Source organism: Trichoplusia ni, chromosome 3 (assembly GCF_003590095.1).
Source record: "Trichoplusia ni isolate ovarian cell line Hi5 chromosome 3, tn1, whole genome shotgun sequence".
NCBI lineage: Eukaryota > Metazoa > Arthropoda > Insecta > Lepidoptera > Noctuidae > Trichoplusia > Trichoplusia ni.
This window is the reverse complement of record NC_039480.1, coordinates 740,255-758,105: the sequence shown is the minus strand read 5'-3', so window position 1 is coordinate 758,105 and position 17,851 is coordinate 740,255. Positions and strand designations below refer to the sequence as shown.

Genomic DNA, 17,851 nt, shown 5'->3' with positions numbered 1-17,851 from the left:
TCTTCACTTCGCTTCGGCTAAAAGCTTTTAAAGTTAAAAAATAACGTATTCTACAAGTGAAAATGATCGTTCAAAAGAGCGAGTGTACCCTACAAACGTAATTTCGTACAAATATTTGCACAACCGGACATGTCTTCCTATTGTGGGTGTTTATAAACACGCGTGTGTTTTGACGGCTAAAGTTTAAAGCAAGAGTCTTGCGCGACATCCGGTGTGTCGAGTGGCGTACGCACCGGTTTCAAGGTGTCGCTATCTCTGAGGTCCCGGGTTCGATCCCCGGTCGGGTCAATGTAAAAATTCACATTTCTACATTGTCTCGGGTCTGGGTGTTTGTGGTACCTTCGCTGTATCTGAATTCCATAACACAAGTGCTTTAGCAACTTACTTTGGGTTCAGAACAATGTATGTGATGTTGTCCGCATTTATTATTGCAATGTTTGTGTCAAGATATACTTATGGATTATATTGTTTTGTGGAAGGTTTTAGGTGACATATAGGATTAGGTTAGGAAGGTTTTAGAAAAGTTCTTATTAAATAAGCCATAGGTTGTATATTCTTCACTGCTAAATTTTTTTACGGTGGAGCCCAGTAGTGTCAGCGTAAATACGATTTAAAGTATTTAAGTTTCATTTATGTAGAGAAACAGAACTTTGTGGTCCAGAAATGTAAATCATATGTAAAATCCATTCGTTTTTTAAGTATTTAAGTGTTATTTCTGCAGAAAAACAGTAGTTTATATAACCCATGGGTACAATACGTATTCTAAGAATTTACATCTTTTGACCTCAAAACCGAACCAACTTACAACAATTCAAGCAATGAACTGACTCAATAAACCGGCTAAGCATTAAAGATAAGATAAAATAGATAATTAAATACAATCACACTTCACATTGATTGACCGTCAGAATTTGGCAATTTTACAGCTATGAGATAACGCATCTTTCTCTGCAATAGCAAAAACAATAGATGATATCAATAGGCAAATACAATGCTTTGATTGTATAATATTATCTTGTGAAACAAAGGTCAGTGGAGACTGCTAGCTAAGTGTGTGCTAATGTTGTAAGGATATCGTAGTCCGAAACGTGTTTTGTAGTGAATTGTTTGGGTTTGCGTATTACGGACAATTACCAAGTTTAAAACAAGGTATGGTGGTTATTAAGATGGCGGTTAGGTAGAACTGATCGCAAACAAAAATGTTTATTTTTATAGCAACTTTAGTGAGAATGATGCATTATACAATAATGCACGTTTCACACAAGCGTGTTTATGGGGATTGCTCGACTAGTTTCAGACCCAACCGGAGTCCTTAATCATGAGCTGAAGCAGTGGCGGAGCCGCGAGTCGAAATGTTTATTTGAATGAAAAATACTAGAAAGAGAGTATCGCAATAGTAAGTTACATAAACATAGGTCGTTCAACCTTTACAACAATATAACACCAGTCAATTGAATCATTTTATTGAATTCATTGAAACCGATGAACAGCAAAAAATATTCAATAGCTTTCAGCTTTCATTGCAGACACGGATTTCGTGATTAGTTATTTACAACCCGATATTTTAGACAGAGAAAAGCACCAATTTACGTAAAATATTACCGTTTTTTTCTTCAAACATAGGGAAGGTTTGAATATATTACTAAGAGGCCTTGAGATAAAAAAAACATTCGTGAAAATATTAACTGTCAATTACTCATCATATTAAAGGCATGGTATCAGACGGATGCTCATAGGTACAGACGAACAAACAGTGGAGACTTAATAATGAGAAAACGCGATTAGCGAAGAGACCAATGAAATCCCTTCAATGAAACAATTATCCTTGTATAATTAATTTGAATATGATAAGCAGCAAAGTAACATGTCTGCCAATTATAACCTTTGATAAACACCTTAACAGTTATCAACGATCTGAACAACAAGGGTTTCAACTCAGAATATGACATTTTAATTAGCTTCGGATCGAAAAAATTAAATTCTAAAGTTAGGTTATCAATTTTATACCACTTAGCAGCCATCTTCCATTTTGTTAAAAAGAAAACGTAGATTCTGCCGGATGATTGTAAATGGCAACGAAATATAAATTTGTTAAGTTATTAAAATAGAGATTATAAAATTGCTAAACGATTGTTTTTAATATTGTAAGGATATCGATAAAATATTGCGAGGTTAAGTTTGTAATTCTTTTTTAATATGTTATATACTTCGATCATCGGTTTTTTATTTCAATACCGAAAAACATATTTCCTCACTTAGCAATTTAATGACACAAATCCTTGTCCTACGCGGGATCGAAACCGACATATTGTGCACAGTTACGGTGACTTAAACCATTCAGCTATCCCAGGGCAAAATACTTCTGACAAATACCTACAAATAAAAGAATCTCTTTCTTTCTTTTCACTAAGTATTTACATGTTAAGGTTCCGCTCGATTTAAAACAAAAGAATGCTTGCATGTTAACATACAATTAGTTAACATTATCTAATGAATATTTAAGAAAGATACAAAGCACAATACTTTTTTCACCTTTGCTTCCCAGTAACTACTGATTACATGGTGCAGGAAAAGTCGAGGGGCAAACCTAGTTAAAAAACAAACAATCTATTATAATGACTCGGACCTTTTGAACTGCAGTTATTAAGTATGATTTTAAAACTAAGTTGTTATAAAACAACATAACAAAGGAAGTTGCTATTAAAAATCACTTAGACGGACCGACGGACGGACAGATGGTAATGGAAAAATTGGTTTCGGCATTATTTATCTGAGCTACTGTAAATAAGTATTAAAAATAAAACAAAATATGAAAAAAGAATGTGAGACCTTTGACGCTTCCTTTTTTCAAATCTTTTAATTTTATACTCGGCTGGTTTTCTCACGAAAGTCGGAGAGAAACAAAAAGAGTTTGATTAAAACTCTTTGGGCTTGCATCAAAAATAATAATACCTATCAAAGTCCTGACAGCACTTAAATCAAACCCATAACACTTTATAATAACCTCGCTGATGTTCATTATGGTAGGTACTACATATTTTTGGTTGTTAATATTATCAATAACAGCCTCGAATAACCCAATGTAGGGCCTTACCTCCCTTTAATTTATACCAATCTCCTATCACCAGCGCTTCGCAACAATCGCAACTTATCCTATACCCATTTTTCTATATCGTCCTCGGCCCACTAGGAATTAGCAATGTTAGAAACTCATAACACAACTCGAAACATCAGATAACCTTAACTACTAAAAGCATTCTTATAGACAGATACTTACATAGACAGATTTTCTGCTAATGTCCTTGTGAAAAAAAAATCGACTGCATGGGTAATGTTAAGCAGTCGCGTGAACCTCTAAAATCATGATTATATTTTTTCCCCTACGTTTTTACATCCACTAGAACATTCAAAGGAACTGAGAAGGTGACCTATCAGTTGCAATAACTCGACCGAGTCGTCGAAGGTCAGCGCTACTGTAAACCTATAATATTCGGCAATCACCGACCAATCATTAGTAATCACAACATCTAACACTTAAGGACAACGGAAGGTGATGTTGATATAATTATAACGGCTAAGGCTTTTAGTTTCGTGATGGGAAATCTCTAAGTCTTCATCTGGATGGCCTTTTTCCGTGTATTTGGGGTCAGCTGCTAGTCTAACTAGATGACCAGTTTCACAAGGAGCGACCGCCTCCCTGAATTGAAATAGCTGATCGCTTTAACCCAGTTATGGGTATAGGAATAATAGGGTTTTCGTTACTAAAACTGGATATCAGACTTTCTTGCTTCTGACTACCCGTCTTCTTCGTCTTTGTATAGTATGATTGATGTAAATACAACCTGGTATATGTTTAGGCTATTAAAGAACGAACGAAAGCCAATACCCGCACTAAGGAATTTAATCCTTGTGTCGCGAATGGTTTTACACACATTCAAGTTCACGCAAGACTTCATGGACAACACAAAGGCTTGTCCTACGTGAGGATGAAACGCGCACAGTGGGTTTGAGGTGGTGACCGTCTAACTCTCTAACGACTATTAAAGTTGTTGGAATGACAACCAGGACCCACAATTAAACGCGCTTACCTAAACGTTTAGGACAACGGAAGGTGATGTCGATATAAATTATAAAGCCTAAGACCAGGCTATTAGCTTCGTGTTATGAAATTCTAAGTACGTCGGGAAATGTGGTAAATGGCAATAGACTCGCCCCCTATTACATTGGACAAATTACCGTTTTGTGAGAAACGTGGGTGTGTAATGAAACGGTCTGTACGGTGGGTAATCTAACATTCCTGCAATAGGGTAGATGGTAGACGATTAGATAAGGATAAATCTATTAAATCTGCTGGTGTCAGAAACAATAATATTTAAACGAACTTTATCCAACATTTCGGTAAAAGGCTAATTGAAATATCTTCACAACTGCCTAATTAGTTATGGCTTGTAAAAAGCCCCCTAGTTTGTTAAACTCTATTGAAATCAAAGGCACTGGTAACACCCTCTAAATGAAATAACTAAGGCCTAAAGGTGCTTTCCTAACCATTATTGACAAATCTGTAAATATGCAAAAGAAGTCAATTATTTCAAGTAAATTGGATTTCAAAGTTATTATTAAAGTTGATGTAACATCTGTGTTTCCATTTGAAATGGAGTAAAATATGTATTGCTTTCTATATGCAGTCGTGCGTGCGATCCGTACTACTTGATGACCACTGCGCAGGAAAATACAGAAGGTTTATTCATTACAATTAGCTATGATCATCTGCAGCTTGTAAAAATAAAGCTTTTTGTGTCAATGGAATCGCATAAGACTAAGCACAATAGCGTAAGGCTTATTTTAAAGAATCTGATACAGTTCTTAATAAGTAATACAACAATTATACCGGTGTATAAGGTGTGGTAAAGTTGCCAAATAAACCCCGGACTGTATTCAGCACAAAGAAAAGCTTATCGAGTTTGTGTTAGTGTAACAACTTATTTGTATTATTTTAAAACCGAATTCTCATGGCTTGCCATCCGCTATTGCGTTTGTTGACCTTCTGATTAATTTAAATGTTGCCATCTGCGGTTGTGACTGAAACCCGCAATAGGAACTAGAAAGTCGTCTAACTATGACATAAATAATCTCATTTTAAGTACAGCCGTTACTATAGAAACTATTTTTATAATTTTGTAAAGTATAATCATTTGGTCTAGCGTTTGCTCTTAATAAAGTCACGAACACAACACATACATAAAGATTCAAATACGAAAAATGGTAAATATGTTTTCGCAAAAAGCAACTGTAATATTTTAAATAAAATATTTAGTCTATTAAGTGAAGAAAGAAAGCAAGGGCAAGAGGCCGAAAAAAAAGATACCAGCTCAATATTAAACGTGCTTGCAAAATAAAAGCAACAAAGATACACAGATAAATCTTAATTTTTATAAGCTCTCAATAAAAGGAACAATCCGAGGCCACAAAGTATCGGCCGTGGGGTCGTTTTTGAAAAAATAACACATTAGACCCTAATCGAGTTTCGCGGAACATCCATATTTATTACCATCGTAAACACTACTATCCTCATATTGTGCAAGAATTATAAAGTGTGGGGCATTTTTCAAATGTTCCTCTTTGGGATGATTTTACCAGGTATTTCCTGCACCACGTATCCTGAGAGTTCTTCAACTGGGACGATGATAGTGCTATCCGTGCTGTTACGTGTTGAGCTTTCATGCGACAATACTCCGAGCTGATTGATCATCAATAGGCAAATTGACAAAACCGTTAAAACCGTTATATCGAATAAAAACTCTATTGTAACATGTCTATTAAAAAAATGCATGAGCAATGTCCACCGCTGTATCGAAAAATCGAACAAAATACTGCCTAAACATTTTTCAGTTTTTATTTGTATTTAAGTACAAACGGCACCATCGATAAAGTAACCATGAAATATTATTATTATGCAAACAAAAAAGACTTCGAAACGTGAATCTCCAGAGATTACGATAAAGCCGGCAGGGGGCTGAGTCTTGGCGCCAAAAAGTGTCAAAAAACATGGCGGCGAGTTTTTACGCGAATTAAGGTTGGCAGAATATTATTAATCATGAGAGATTTGCGTTATCAATACTGCAGGCCGGACGTGCGCCGTGCCATCAATATTATTTGGAATTAACGCCCGTGCTAATGAAATGGCTTCGATAAAGCGATGAAGTTATTACGGTAGCAGCAACGAAACCAGTCACGGTTAAGGAAAAAAACCTTTTTATGATAATAACTTGAATTTTAACACTTCATAGCATATATAAGAATGAATATCTTTCTTTCTTTTCTCGTCCTACATAGTAATTACAACAAGATGCCAGTTCACGATGTGTAAAAATACCTGTCAAGCTTTTTATACTAATCACGTACAAGAAACGGTTTTTTTCTTTCATTCTCATGCCTTGTAAACAAATAATTACGTATTCACAATTCCCATTAGCCAAAACAATGGGTCCCGTAACCGTACTTAATGAAAATCACTTCGGGAAAGTAATTAGAGGGCAAGGACTTGCGCAGGCGCATCGTCGAACAATTGAACTGTTACAAGCCGCGTGATTAGCATATGGGATAGGGAGTGTCGCAGGATTAAGGTCACGTGTAGTTTGTGCGATTGCAGCGAAGACCCTGAATTGAAATGGCTATAATGGTATATTTTTAAAAATAATGACGCAAATAAAGAACGTGATCCAGTTGTAGATGCATTGCGAATTGGAGATGAAATGCTTATAGGGCCTGAGGCAGAACGTGGTACTGAAGGTATACGCGTAACATATCATCAGCTAAATGATTCCATGTTGAGAGCAGTTACTCAGCTAATGATGCTATCCGTAACTATAAACATTAGGGAGATCCCATTGGAATCCTGAAAAGCTTCCATAGGTTATACGCTGTGGCGTTTTCATCAGCAATTCCACTCTTGCCTCGTAACTCTATGAGTTCATTTACTCTTTGGATGCAACAGTGCAACATGTTATGAGATTTATAGTAATATTCTTACCTTTGTTCTGTAGAGCGGATTGGAGAAGTCCCACCCGGGAGCCACGAATAGATACCCGCATTTTGATATCTTGCGGCTTGCCTGTTGACAAACAAAAATATAAATTAGTAAAGTAATACTAGATGAGAAAGTTTTCTCAAAACAATAAAAATGGAGGTATCAACAGGTTTTAGAAGCAAGTTTAAGTTTCCAATGTTAGGAATTGATAAAGTCAAAGCTTCGCAACTTGATACTTCATAAATTTATCGTAAATCTCTCGGATTTGAGGTTTTATCGATAATGCGCGAATTTGACACCTCGGCAATTTTGTAGAATAAAAATAAAACTCAACGTTTTGGAGCCCAAAGTTTTTGTTCCTTTTGATAAGTCTGATCCGTTCTTTAGATTCTTAAGAATTTGCGGATCCGTCTATAGCATGTTTTTGCGTATCTTCTTTTTGTACTGATTGTATTTTATCGAACCTTAAATTTAAAACATAATTATTGTTTTTAAAAGGTTTGCCTTTATCTACAATAGCAAGTGATCTCGGTGCTGAAAACATCTGCTTTTCGATAATTTATGGATTGCTATTTATTTAAACCTACTTTTAAATTCGAATCAGCTGGAAACCCGTCATATAATTATTCTTACAACTCATGTATATTTTAAAGAGACAGAAAGTATAAATTTAATATCTTTACGTAACAATAACTTACTTCGTGTTAGTATATTTTATAACATTGTAAAAATGTCAGCAGATTAAAATGGTATCTATAAAAGCATTAATATTAGAGGCTCTGAGACTTGGGAATATTATGTGGTCCTCAGAATTACATTCGCGTGTAATAAATTCAATACAACACAACTATTATGTGAAAAATTGTTGAATAAATTTTGCAAACAAATTACATTCGCAGGGAGACATATTCGTAATTGTGTTTCTTTTTTTATTTTTCGCGTAGCAACAGGATATTGGCAATTTACGCAAACATTTATAATACAAATAAATAATATTGGAAATTGAGTATTTGCCTTATTAAGTCCTTATCTCTCCTACAACACCTTTAAGACATATATATTGAGGCAGCAAAATGGTAACTAAGGAGTTTTCATCAAAGAAAAAATGACTCTTGGCAAAATGTTATCCCACATATATTTCATAGCTTTTATATCCTATCTTTTTATTCTTTGGTCACAACAAATCTTTCTAAGGTACAAAATAAATCATTATAAATTCAACAAAAAAAGAAATTAACTTTTTAGCATGTCAGGTTTCTAAGAAGATCTGTCAAGCGGAGACAAGATTAATAATATAACTGTTATATAAAAAGAGAACATTAAGAATTCTGCAAAGTATTCGACGCGTGGGTTATGTGATGTATTGTTTACGACTGACGTAAACATGGCCGTCTGTGGCGTTCAATCTGGTGTTCTAGAAATGACTGAAAATATTTTTGATTAATTTTGCTTATCCGATGAAGCAGATAAAGTCTGCGAGGGTTACTTCATAGTTTTTGGATCCCTCTCGTTCACATCAGCCATTACGTTGATAATAATAGTCCAAATGTGCGAAAGCTACATTGAATTTAGAGAAGTGCCGTAAGTGGTAATTTTCATATGTTACAGTAATGCATTTAGCGTAAGAATATAATTCGTCTAATAGTTTTTTCGCCTGATAACTTGATTGTCTTACGTTTGTTTTGAATAAACAAAAAACTTCTGCCAACAAGAATGAGTCGATTACAATCAGAAATAACCGAGGCTACTACTTAGGACTGGTTGAAGAAGTATAATCATGTATTATTGGCTGAAGCTTCCTCGAATAGATTAGTGCGATGCAAAAACGTAAGTCAGATCATTTCTAGAAGAATAATCATAGCAGATAATATGTATCTGTATTTATGAATGAATGTCGTTGCTTGTTTGAACTGTAAAAAAAAAACTTATTTGAAAGAGTGGGAGGATGAAAGACATGGTAATCTATACTAATATATAAAGCTGAAGAGTTTGGTTGTTTGTTTGTTTGTTTGAACGCGCTAATCTCAGGAACTACTGGTCCAAATTGAAAAATTCTTTTTGTGTTGAATAGACCATTCATCGAGGAAGGCTTTAGGCTATAAACCATCACGCTGCGACTAATAGGACCTAAGATACAATGGAAAATGTGAAAAAAACTGGGCAGGTACACCTAAATCATAACTTATATCTTCTACCCACGGGGACGAAGTCGCGGGCAACAGCTAGTATAAGAAATATAATTTCAGAAGTCATATACTTTTAAACATTTTAAAGCAATTTATGAATAAGCTTTCTGTCTCTCAAGATATCCAGTATATAAGTACGTTTGAACCATTTCCAGTTTAATCCAAAATTATCTTAATGAAAATAAAACTCGTGGCCTCTTGTGGACATCATATTACCTACCTAAGTTTACATATTATGTAATCAAAATATTTACAAAGAAAGCACAATTTGTTACGTAAAATAAAAGCATATCAGTATTCCATACGATCCATGTATTATCATAATTAAATCTATAATTATGTATTAATTAGTATAATTCCGTCCTCAATTGAATATTTAGTCGGCAGTTACATTATCAGAAAACACGATTTTCTATTGATATAAAGTAATTTGCACCCAATTAGTATTTTAATAGAATAATTAAAAAGCTATTAGTATAAATTTCCGATTAAAATTTCCTTTTATGATATCGGAAACTGTTAGATTATTTCGTTCAACTTATGGACGCAAGGATTCGTCGGATAATAGAGGTGTGTATATACAGTCAAATTATTGTTACACCTCTAATTTTTCACTCATGTACAAAAACATAATTTTGAGAACATCAGCTAAGAGAGAAATTCGCTCTCTCATTATAAAGCTTGTTTAAAAAAAAAGAATCCCAGTCACGTGACAAATCGAACATAAATAACGCATATAAACATTTGTGCGGTATCATTTACAAAATGTCTACCGGCGCTGTCTAGACAAAGCCTTCGAATTCGCAACAAAAACCATATCAACCAACTAAAGCAGACACCGTAAAATTATGGTAATCATGCTTATTAAGTAAACAAGAGTTTATAACACCGGTCCGCGGTATTGCGATGTCACTGGGGTCCTCGACCTCTTAACTCATACAACCTACAGTTGTTCTCGTTGCGTGCTACGCGTCAAATAAAAACCCGTGATTTTCATCGCGTTTTAATAATGCGTGCACAATCCGTACGAAGTTTTGTACAGTTCAACGTTGGGTGCAATAACACTGGATTGTTCTTTGTTGGAGGGTTAAATGACATTTGGACAACTGTCATTTGTAAGTTGACAAAGGGTTATGAATGATGATCAATGAGGTTTATTGTAAATCTGTCAAGTGTCGGTGAATAATGATATAAGGCAGTAACTGTTCCTAAGGTAAATGTCACATACAGAAAAAGAATGCACGTCATGCTACAGATCAATATTGCCGATTTCGTTTTTGTAAGCGAAAATTATCCGTTCGCGAAACATGTTACGATAATGCGTCCGTTGTTTCATGTCTACGAGACCAATGAAATCCCTTTAGTATACACGTGGCATGGGAAAGCCACTTTCTACTGACCTTCGGGGCCCCATGGTCAGCGTATCGCGCAGGTATCAGTAGCAGTGATATTAGCCTGAATCCTTGAAAGAATCGGAATTTCTCTTCCCACGGGTCTAGTGTAATGTGATTGTTAAGGCCTATGAACAAGGTCTAGGGTCTTAGAAATTGTTTTCTAAATTCAGAATTTAAGACCACGTTTGTAGACCGAATGGGGTTGCCTGTATAAAATTACCGCTTCTTAGGTAAAAAATCTTATCACAGGTTTCAAGTAACATTTTTTTATAATAAAGATTAGTTTTTTTTTTATTATTATTTTAACTTGTGACGATTCCCAAATATTCAATTCCTATACTACAACTTGGACCCAAACTTAAAATAAGTATCCATGAATGACACTATAAAATCCCATGCGAGAATAAAACCTACAACCCGACGGACGGTGGTATTATCAGGTAACCTGTACTACACCTATACTATCCAGGCATTCGTAAATTTCCTCAAGACCTGAGCATCAGTAAATGTAATATCGTTAATATAAGTACATAAGTACTGTCTGTATGTATGTCACTCCCACATGTCAACGCCGGCACCGTTATAAGCATTAAAGCGACAATACAAATCTATGCGTATCGAATTTCAGCTGCGCGTGCGCCGTTAGATCGCTATCGAGCGCGGGAGTTGCAAATTGAAAATTATTATTGTAATGGTGACTGTGTAAATTATTATCTGAAACGATCTTTGGCTACTTGACGGAAATTATGCGCATACTTATATATGCTGCCGAAAGCAATATTTGATCGATTTAAAGGTTTTTTTTGTCATGTTTTTATCGCAAAGGGAAATTTGGCAAAATTTTTAGGAAACGTAACAGGTTCTTACTGAAGAAAACAAACAATAACATAACGTAACTCTTTAATACAAGGAGTATCAAATATTATTAATTTCAATAATTTGATCCTACTACTATTATAATGGCGAAAGTTTGTAAGTATGGATGTATGGATGTTTGTTACTATTTCACGTAAAAACTAGTGAATGGATTTGAATGAAACTTTACCACAATATAGCTTATACATCAGAATCTCATCAGTTTCTAATGTGAGGTCGTAAAAAAACACATTTTTGCGCTTACATTGCAAAAGCTGACTGAATCCTACAAGATAGATAGAAGGCAGATAGATAGATAGAAGGCAGGTATAAATTATAACTTATATCTTCTAACCACGCGGACGAAGTCGCGGGCAACAGCTAGTTTTTAATAATTCTTCACTTTCGGCAGCAAAGTTTGTTTTTAATATTTTATTCATTCTATTCACGGGTGAGGTATGTGCCAACACAGTAGGTCTTCGCCCTTTTTTACCGTTTGATATAACACAAACCTAGAAACAGCAGAAAACTAAGATCTTATCACCTGCCTATCATCATAAACCTATAGAATATAAACACAACATAAAAGTTTATATCACATCCATTCTAAACATAACCATAACTAATCTTCTATTACCTCCAACTCATTTAAACTTAGATATTCAAATATTTTAGCACTTAGCGAATGCTACTTAAAGCGTCGCCATAAACGAATGCATTATTTATCAAGCTAGTCCTCGCACTATTAACGCGGTATTTAAGTTACTATAACGTTTTATGCGATTAGTCCTAACGAACATAAAACTGACCCTGTACTACGGGACAAATGAGTAAGATAGTTGTTGCTGTGGCAGAGAGAGAGAGCTATGCGGATTGTATAGCGCTATCCCGCTTCCACGACAACAGGGCTCTTGCTTTAAGAGCGCGTGGTACCGGCGCTGGCCATCCTACAAACGTGCGGACGGGACAGAATACCGTACAGATTTAATGTCCTTGTTTATTGTTATTCCATGGTGGTGCTTGTAATACAAGAATCTTATTATTTTGTACAAATGTCTCGTAATAAAATGTTATTTGATGTTTTTATCTGCATGTTAAGTACGATGACTTCCTGGCGACAAATGTTTGTTCGGATTTATTGTTAATATTACGTACATCCTTTTTGAGATTCCGATTTTTTAAGTCGCAAAACATTGGCAAAACTTTTCTGTTTGAAATCTTTTGATTGATACTTGATTGGAAAGGTTAACAAGAGATCAACAAGTTATCTAAGACTTACATAAGAATCGTCAACTCTAAGTACCATCATGGCTAACGAAAGCCAAGCTTATTAACACGGATTAGTGAGAGAGAATTATTCCAAACCACCAGATGCAACTTTCCCTTAAAATTTACGACTCATATGGGATGACAAGGCCCATAGTTGCGTGTTACATCACCATTCAAAAAGTATCATAAAATCCTATACTACACTGAAATCGTATAATTTATAACTATTACGACCAAAACCTATTATAGGTGGTATTATTAAGCTACCGTGTATGTTAAGAGTCATCTGATTCTCATAAGTACCATAAATTTGTCGCGTGACAACTATAAAACTACTGAGCCATGGGATGGCTATGATATTATTTATGGTGATCCCTTAACAGTTGGTTAAGGCAAAAGGGACAAGCGAGAAATAGAAATTGATTTAAAAGGTCCTGGAGAAAGTTACATACAAGAAGAAAAAGACAAACAAAAAACTAAAATGAATGGGAATGATATTTCTTTCCGACAAGTGACTAACTTTGACTCTATTAAAGTTAGCGCGGAGGCATGTTAGTAGTACAGGGGCAAATATAAGATAGAAATGCTAGAAGAAGGTTTACGAGCATATCATTAAAATACTGTAAAAACTAAGATAGGCAATAACATAATACAATTAATGGAAAATGACAGGAAACCAACTGATGAGATAGAAAACTGTAAAGCTTAATTAGGCAATTGAATTTAAATACAGGGTAATTTATTTTCTACGGGTTTATTATATACAGTATATAAAGTTATACATGTAGGCCATAGGCTATTGGCTAAGGCTGCCGGCTATTATAGAAAATAATCATCCGGATTTTTATAGATTTGTACGAGTCAAAATTGGAAGAGTTGAGGCTAACGGTTTTAAAGGACTGATTTTAGAGAAGTCCCACTTTCGGATAAACGTTAATGGAGGAAAAACGCTAAAGTTTTCTACTTAGACACAGCATTCTATAAGACTCTGATTCCAATATTACATGTACTTAATTTATGACAAATAATATCTGTGTAAACCGAAATTATGTCGACGGGTCAGTTCATAATTTCTATTGCGGTCTATTTGAACAGCTGCTTGTTGTGTCGTAAGAGATGGATGTGAAAGGGTTAACAACATGCCATTTGAATTTTCTTAATAATCTTCTTAATAAATGTTGAATTCATATAGTAGTATCAGAAATTATCTAACCAGATTCTAAATTACAGAGCAAAGCCGGAGAAACATTGCAAACAAAATACTTGGCAGCGAAGCCTACCAAACATGGCGTTCATTATCGCGGGCGATCGCATGCGCATGTGCGCATTGCGCGGCCACGATTACTTTCCGAAAGTGTAAATAATTCGAATTACAATAATCGATAGTTTCTCAAGTCGGTCGGTAGATGGAGGTCGTGAGCAGTGGCGCGGCGGAGGGGGGTCGTGAGAACTGGGCGACTTGCACTTTCGTCGGCGCGCGCGCAGCTCGATGCGCGATAGCGCTGCGCCGGGCGCCGCGGAGTCTGCGCACGAGTCTAGCTCAAGTACTGATTAATCATCAATCTCTCAGCTATACAAGACACGGCAATCCTCAGAGAAAGTATGATAGCTTGTATGAACAGCAACGCGAACGTGAACAGGAAGTACAACGGAGAACATTATCAATACCACTGTCCAAAGCAAATAAAACACTACAAAAGATGAAAACGACAATAGAAAAAAGTGAAGTTACTTTCTATCGCATCAAAATCAGACGAGTCTCGATACAAAAACCAGTGACAATGAAACTAAAGCGTTGATAGAATCACGACTTTCAACAAACAGTGCACGATAAGAACCCGAGGACCCCAACAGCTCTATCATTGTCAGATATAAATACTCGTTAGTGGAATAATAGAAACCAGCGTTTTATCTGTTCATAAATAAAATGGCCATCTAAATTATGCAAATCTACCTTCAGAATCAATTAATAAGGTTATTAGAGACGCAATTACTAAAGAGACAGCAGAGAAAACAAATAACAGAGTTCATAATTAAGTAGAAGCTTGTTTTGTATCTCCGGAGCCAGACACATTCATCTGAATTAACACATTCATTATTGCCAACTTTTACATTCAACGGGTATCCGTTAAAAACTCAATTCGTTCGACGGAACACGAGCAGGGGAGTGAACACTACAATGCTGTTGCGGACGTAACAAGATAAAGCGAAGCCCATAATTTTGCAAACAAGTCGTAAAAAACTCGCTGATGCCCATTAGAACTAGCCATCAGTTTCTAAATGACTAAAAGCGACGCTGCACAAATTAAGAAGCATACTCGCATTAATTAGTAGACATTGATCGATAAAAACCCATCCATATTCATTCAAGAATAGATTAATAGAGAGCTGAGTAGATGAATGGATTTCTAATTATTTGCATTAGCTGTGAACACTGTGAGAATTTTTAAGTCCAATATTTCAATTAGCAATGCAAATTGTGAGCCTTTGGAAAGTGTTGTTGCGATGAATCAACTTCCCGTGGTTAGTGCCGGGAGGGCGTTCCGAACTCGTCACGGAATCGCTACCGACACAATTATCGAATCTAGACCACTCTCACTGAAGCAAAAAGAACACCGAGACGCAAAGAAAGCAAAGTCAGGTGCGCCCCCATTTCACTTTCCAATGACTTATCTTTACCCCGGGCTCCGAACGAAAATTAACCTAAACGCGAAAGGAGTAGAGTTCGAATTCCATCGAAGTGCATCGATATCGAGTCGGTAAGCAATTCATTATCAAAAGTTACGAGGAAACCCTTTAAAAATGAGTTAATTGTTTTGTCTTTATTTAACTTTCTTTTGATTTTAATTTCGTTAAACATCAGGAAGAATATGTACGGCAAAGAAGACATTATCATTCATCATAAACGAGCACGTTAACAGACACGACGCAGGTGTCATTACAAACCAGTAATCGTCCAATTTCAACATCGATGCTATCGACGTTCGTCAGTACATCTCAACTATAGATCGTGGAGTCACAGTCGCGCGGGGAGGCGCCTGCGCAGCCTTAATGACAGACCATTTAGTGCAGATATCGTCTGCGATCCGATTGAGATGTCGAACGCTCCGAAAGTTCTGACAGATGTTTTTTTTTACCTGTATTTACACTAAGATTACCGTACGTCTCGACAATTGGCAATTACTTATTGTTGATAGTATTGACACTAATGAGTCATTCAGTGTGACCTCCTTAGTCAATTTGTTCGGTTCTAAGAAGCCGGGACGAATTGTAAGCTGGTATTTAACGACATCTACAGCATTTTCGAAATAGAATTTGTTAAAGTTTAGTACGAGTAATTAAAAGCAGCGTCTTCTATGTGCCGCATTGTAATGGCCCATTCAACTTAATCAGGGTCAATTTTATTGAAGAATGTACTTTTTACTACTTTACGCTCATAACATCTTAAATATATTTGTTCTATTACTTTAACTATTTACCTACCAATAAAATTAAAAGAAAATATCTGCACATAAATATAATATTGTCGATCAGTTTATTAGTAAAATTTTCCTTTAGACCACTCATATGGAACCCAAACGTGTGAATACAACAGGAAAGTGGTGTACTCTCAAAAAGCCTTCGATATTGAGATGATAGTGAACAAGTGCTTTTAACCTTGATGGTAAAGGCTGTTTAATATAAATAATTTTGATACATAACGAACATGGTACAGTCAACAGTGAATTGACGAAGTCATTCAAAATCAAAATGGGTTTATTTCTAGTGGGACCAAAACAGGAATTTGGAAACCTTTTTGTACTATATTACATAATTAAATGACATAAGTGCGTCGTTCCAAAATTTCATTCGCATGGATTCGGCACGCAACTCAATAAAAATTTCCTTTAAAATGCTTCGATCGCAAAAGGCAAATCAATTTAAAAATCTGGTAAACAATCGGGTATTCCTGACGTTTAAAAATAATAATAATTATTTAAGATATAAGTCTTTGTTTGCGTATTTAAATAATAGAGAAGTAAATTAGAGAAATATAGAACAAATCACTTCTAAAGTGAAACCTTTCCCCGTCGTGTGTGTTCTTTCTCTTCTTTCCCATACACTGACAACGGAGCGTCATTATTTAAGACATTTGAGAGAGAATAATAACTAATACCAATAAACTAAGTGGATACATTATCAACGTAGTTGTCCCGCTCACGATATAATTTGTTTCGCGTGATCTACTCAATCGCATTGATTGTTTAAGCGCTGACATCTCACCTTGACTTGGTTTGAGTTCGTCAGCGTGTGCGAGGACGTACGAGACTAAGATAATTATAAACTACTGAGTAATTATTTACTGAAGTTTGTATTGAGAGTAAATTATTTGTTCAACTTGAAGATCATCTGTGATGTTCAAATTTACTTCAAGCTTATAATCAGCTTTTATGTTTTATGATGCGTATTTTTAGTCAAAAAAGGATGTTGACAAGCAGTACGTACATATATACGCTCGTAATATATTCTTATAATCCACACTAATGATTTTTATCCTTGTATCGCGGGGTTTTGTCAAACATTCAAGCATGCACAAAGACTCAGGACACGAATTCGTGGATCATAGAAATGCTTGTATCTATTGTTTATTGTTTAAGGATCAAAAAGATTACAAGAAAATGTTCTGAATTGAATTTACTTCTTTACAGTCCTCATATAAATGAATACATTTGCTCTAGCTAAATCGATTCGAAAATACCCAGTTGCATCTGGACGGAGATTTGCATCAGCACAGACGACGCAGTAGTCGCCACCGATCAAGATTTAGTGAAATTTAGTACCGTCGTCCATGTTGCGCACATCAATCGGACCGCCGACCTGCGATCAATTACTAACGAACATCTATTTATGCAACATTTTACTATTCCAAGAACTCAAATAGATAATTTACTCCTATTGAAATGTTGCCGACGAGTTTCCTAGAACAGTATTGATGTGGAACTAGGTAAAATTTCGTTTTAAAAGCGTTTAATTTTAACAATAGGGGTTAATTGTTCTTTAATTGTAGATTCCAGTTTCTTTTTATAGCTGAGAAGACCTAACAAATTAGTATAAGAAACATGCGAAAGAGAAGAATCCCA

The 17,851-nt window shown here is 35.5% G+C and overlaps 1 protein-coding gene across 4 annotated transcripts in view; it reads right to left on the bottom strand.

Moving 5' to 3' along the window:
- The window catches only part of LOC113508798 (protein outspread), a 230,798-nt gene that overhangs the window by 132,220 nt on the left and 80,727 nt on the right, over positions 1-17,851 (bottom strand). For all 4 annotated transcript variants that reach the window (XM_026891912.1, XM_026891913.1, XM_026891915.1 and 1 more), the window contains exon 2: positions 7,031-7,111. In XM_026891912.1, the coding sequence (XP_026747713.1) occupies positions 7,031-7,111 (81 nt within the window). The remainder of the gene's footprint in view (positions 1-7,030; positions 7,112-17,851) is intronic.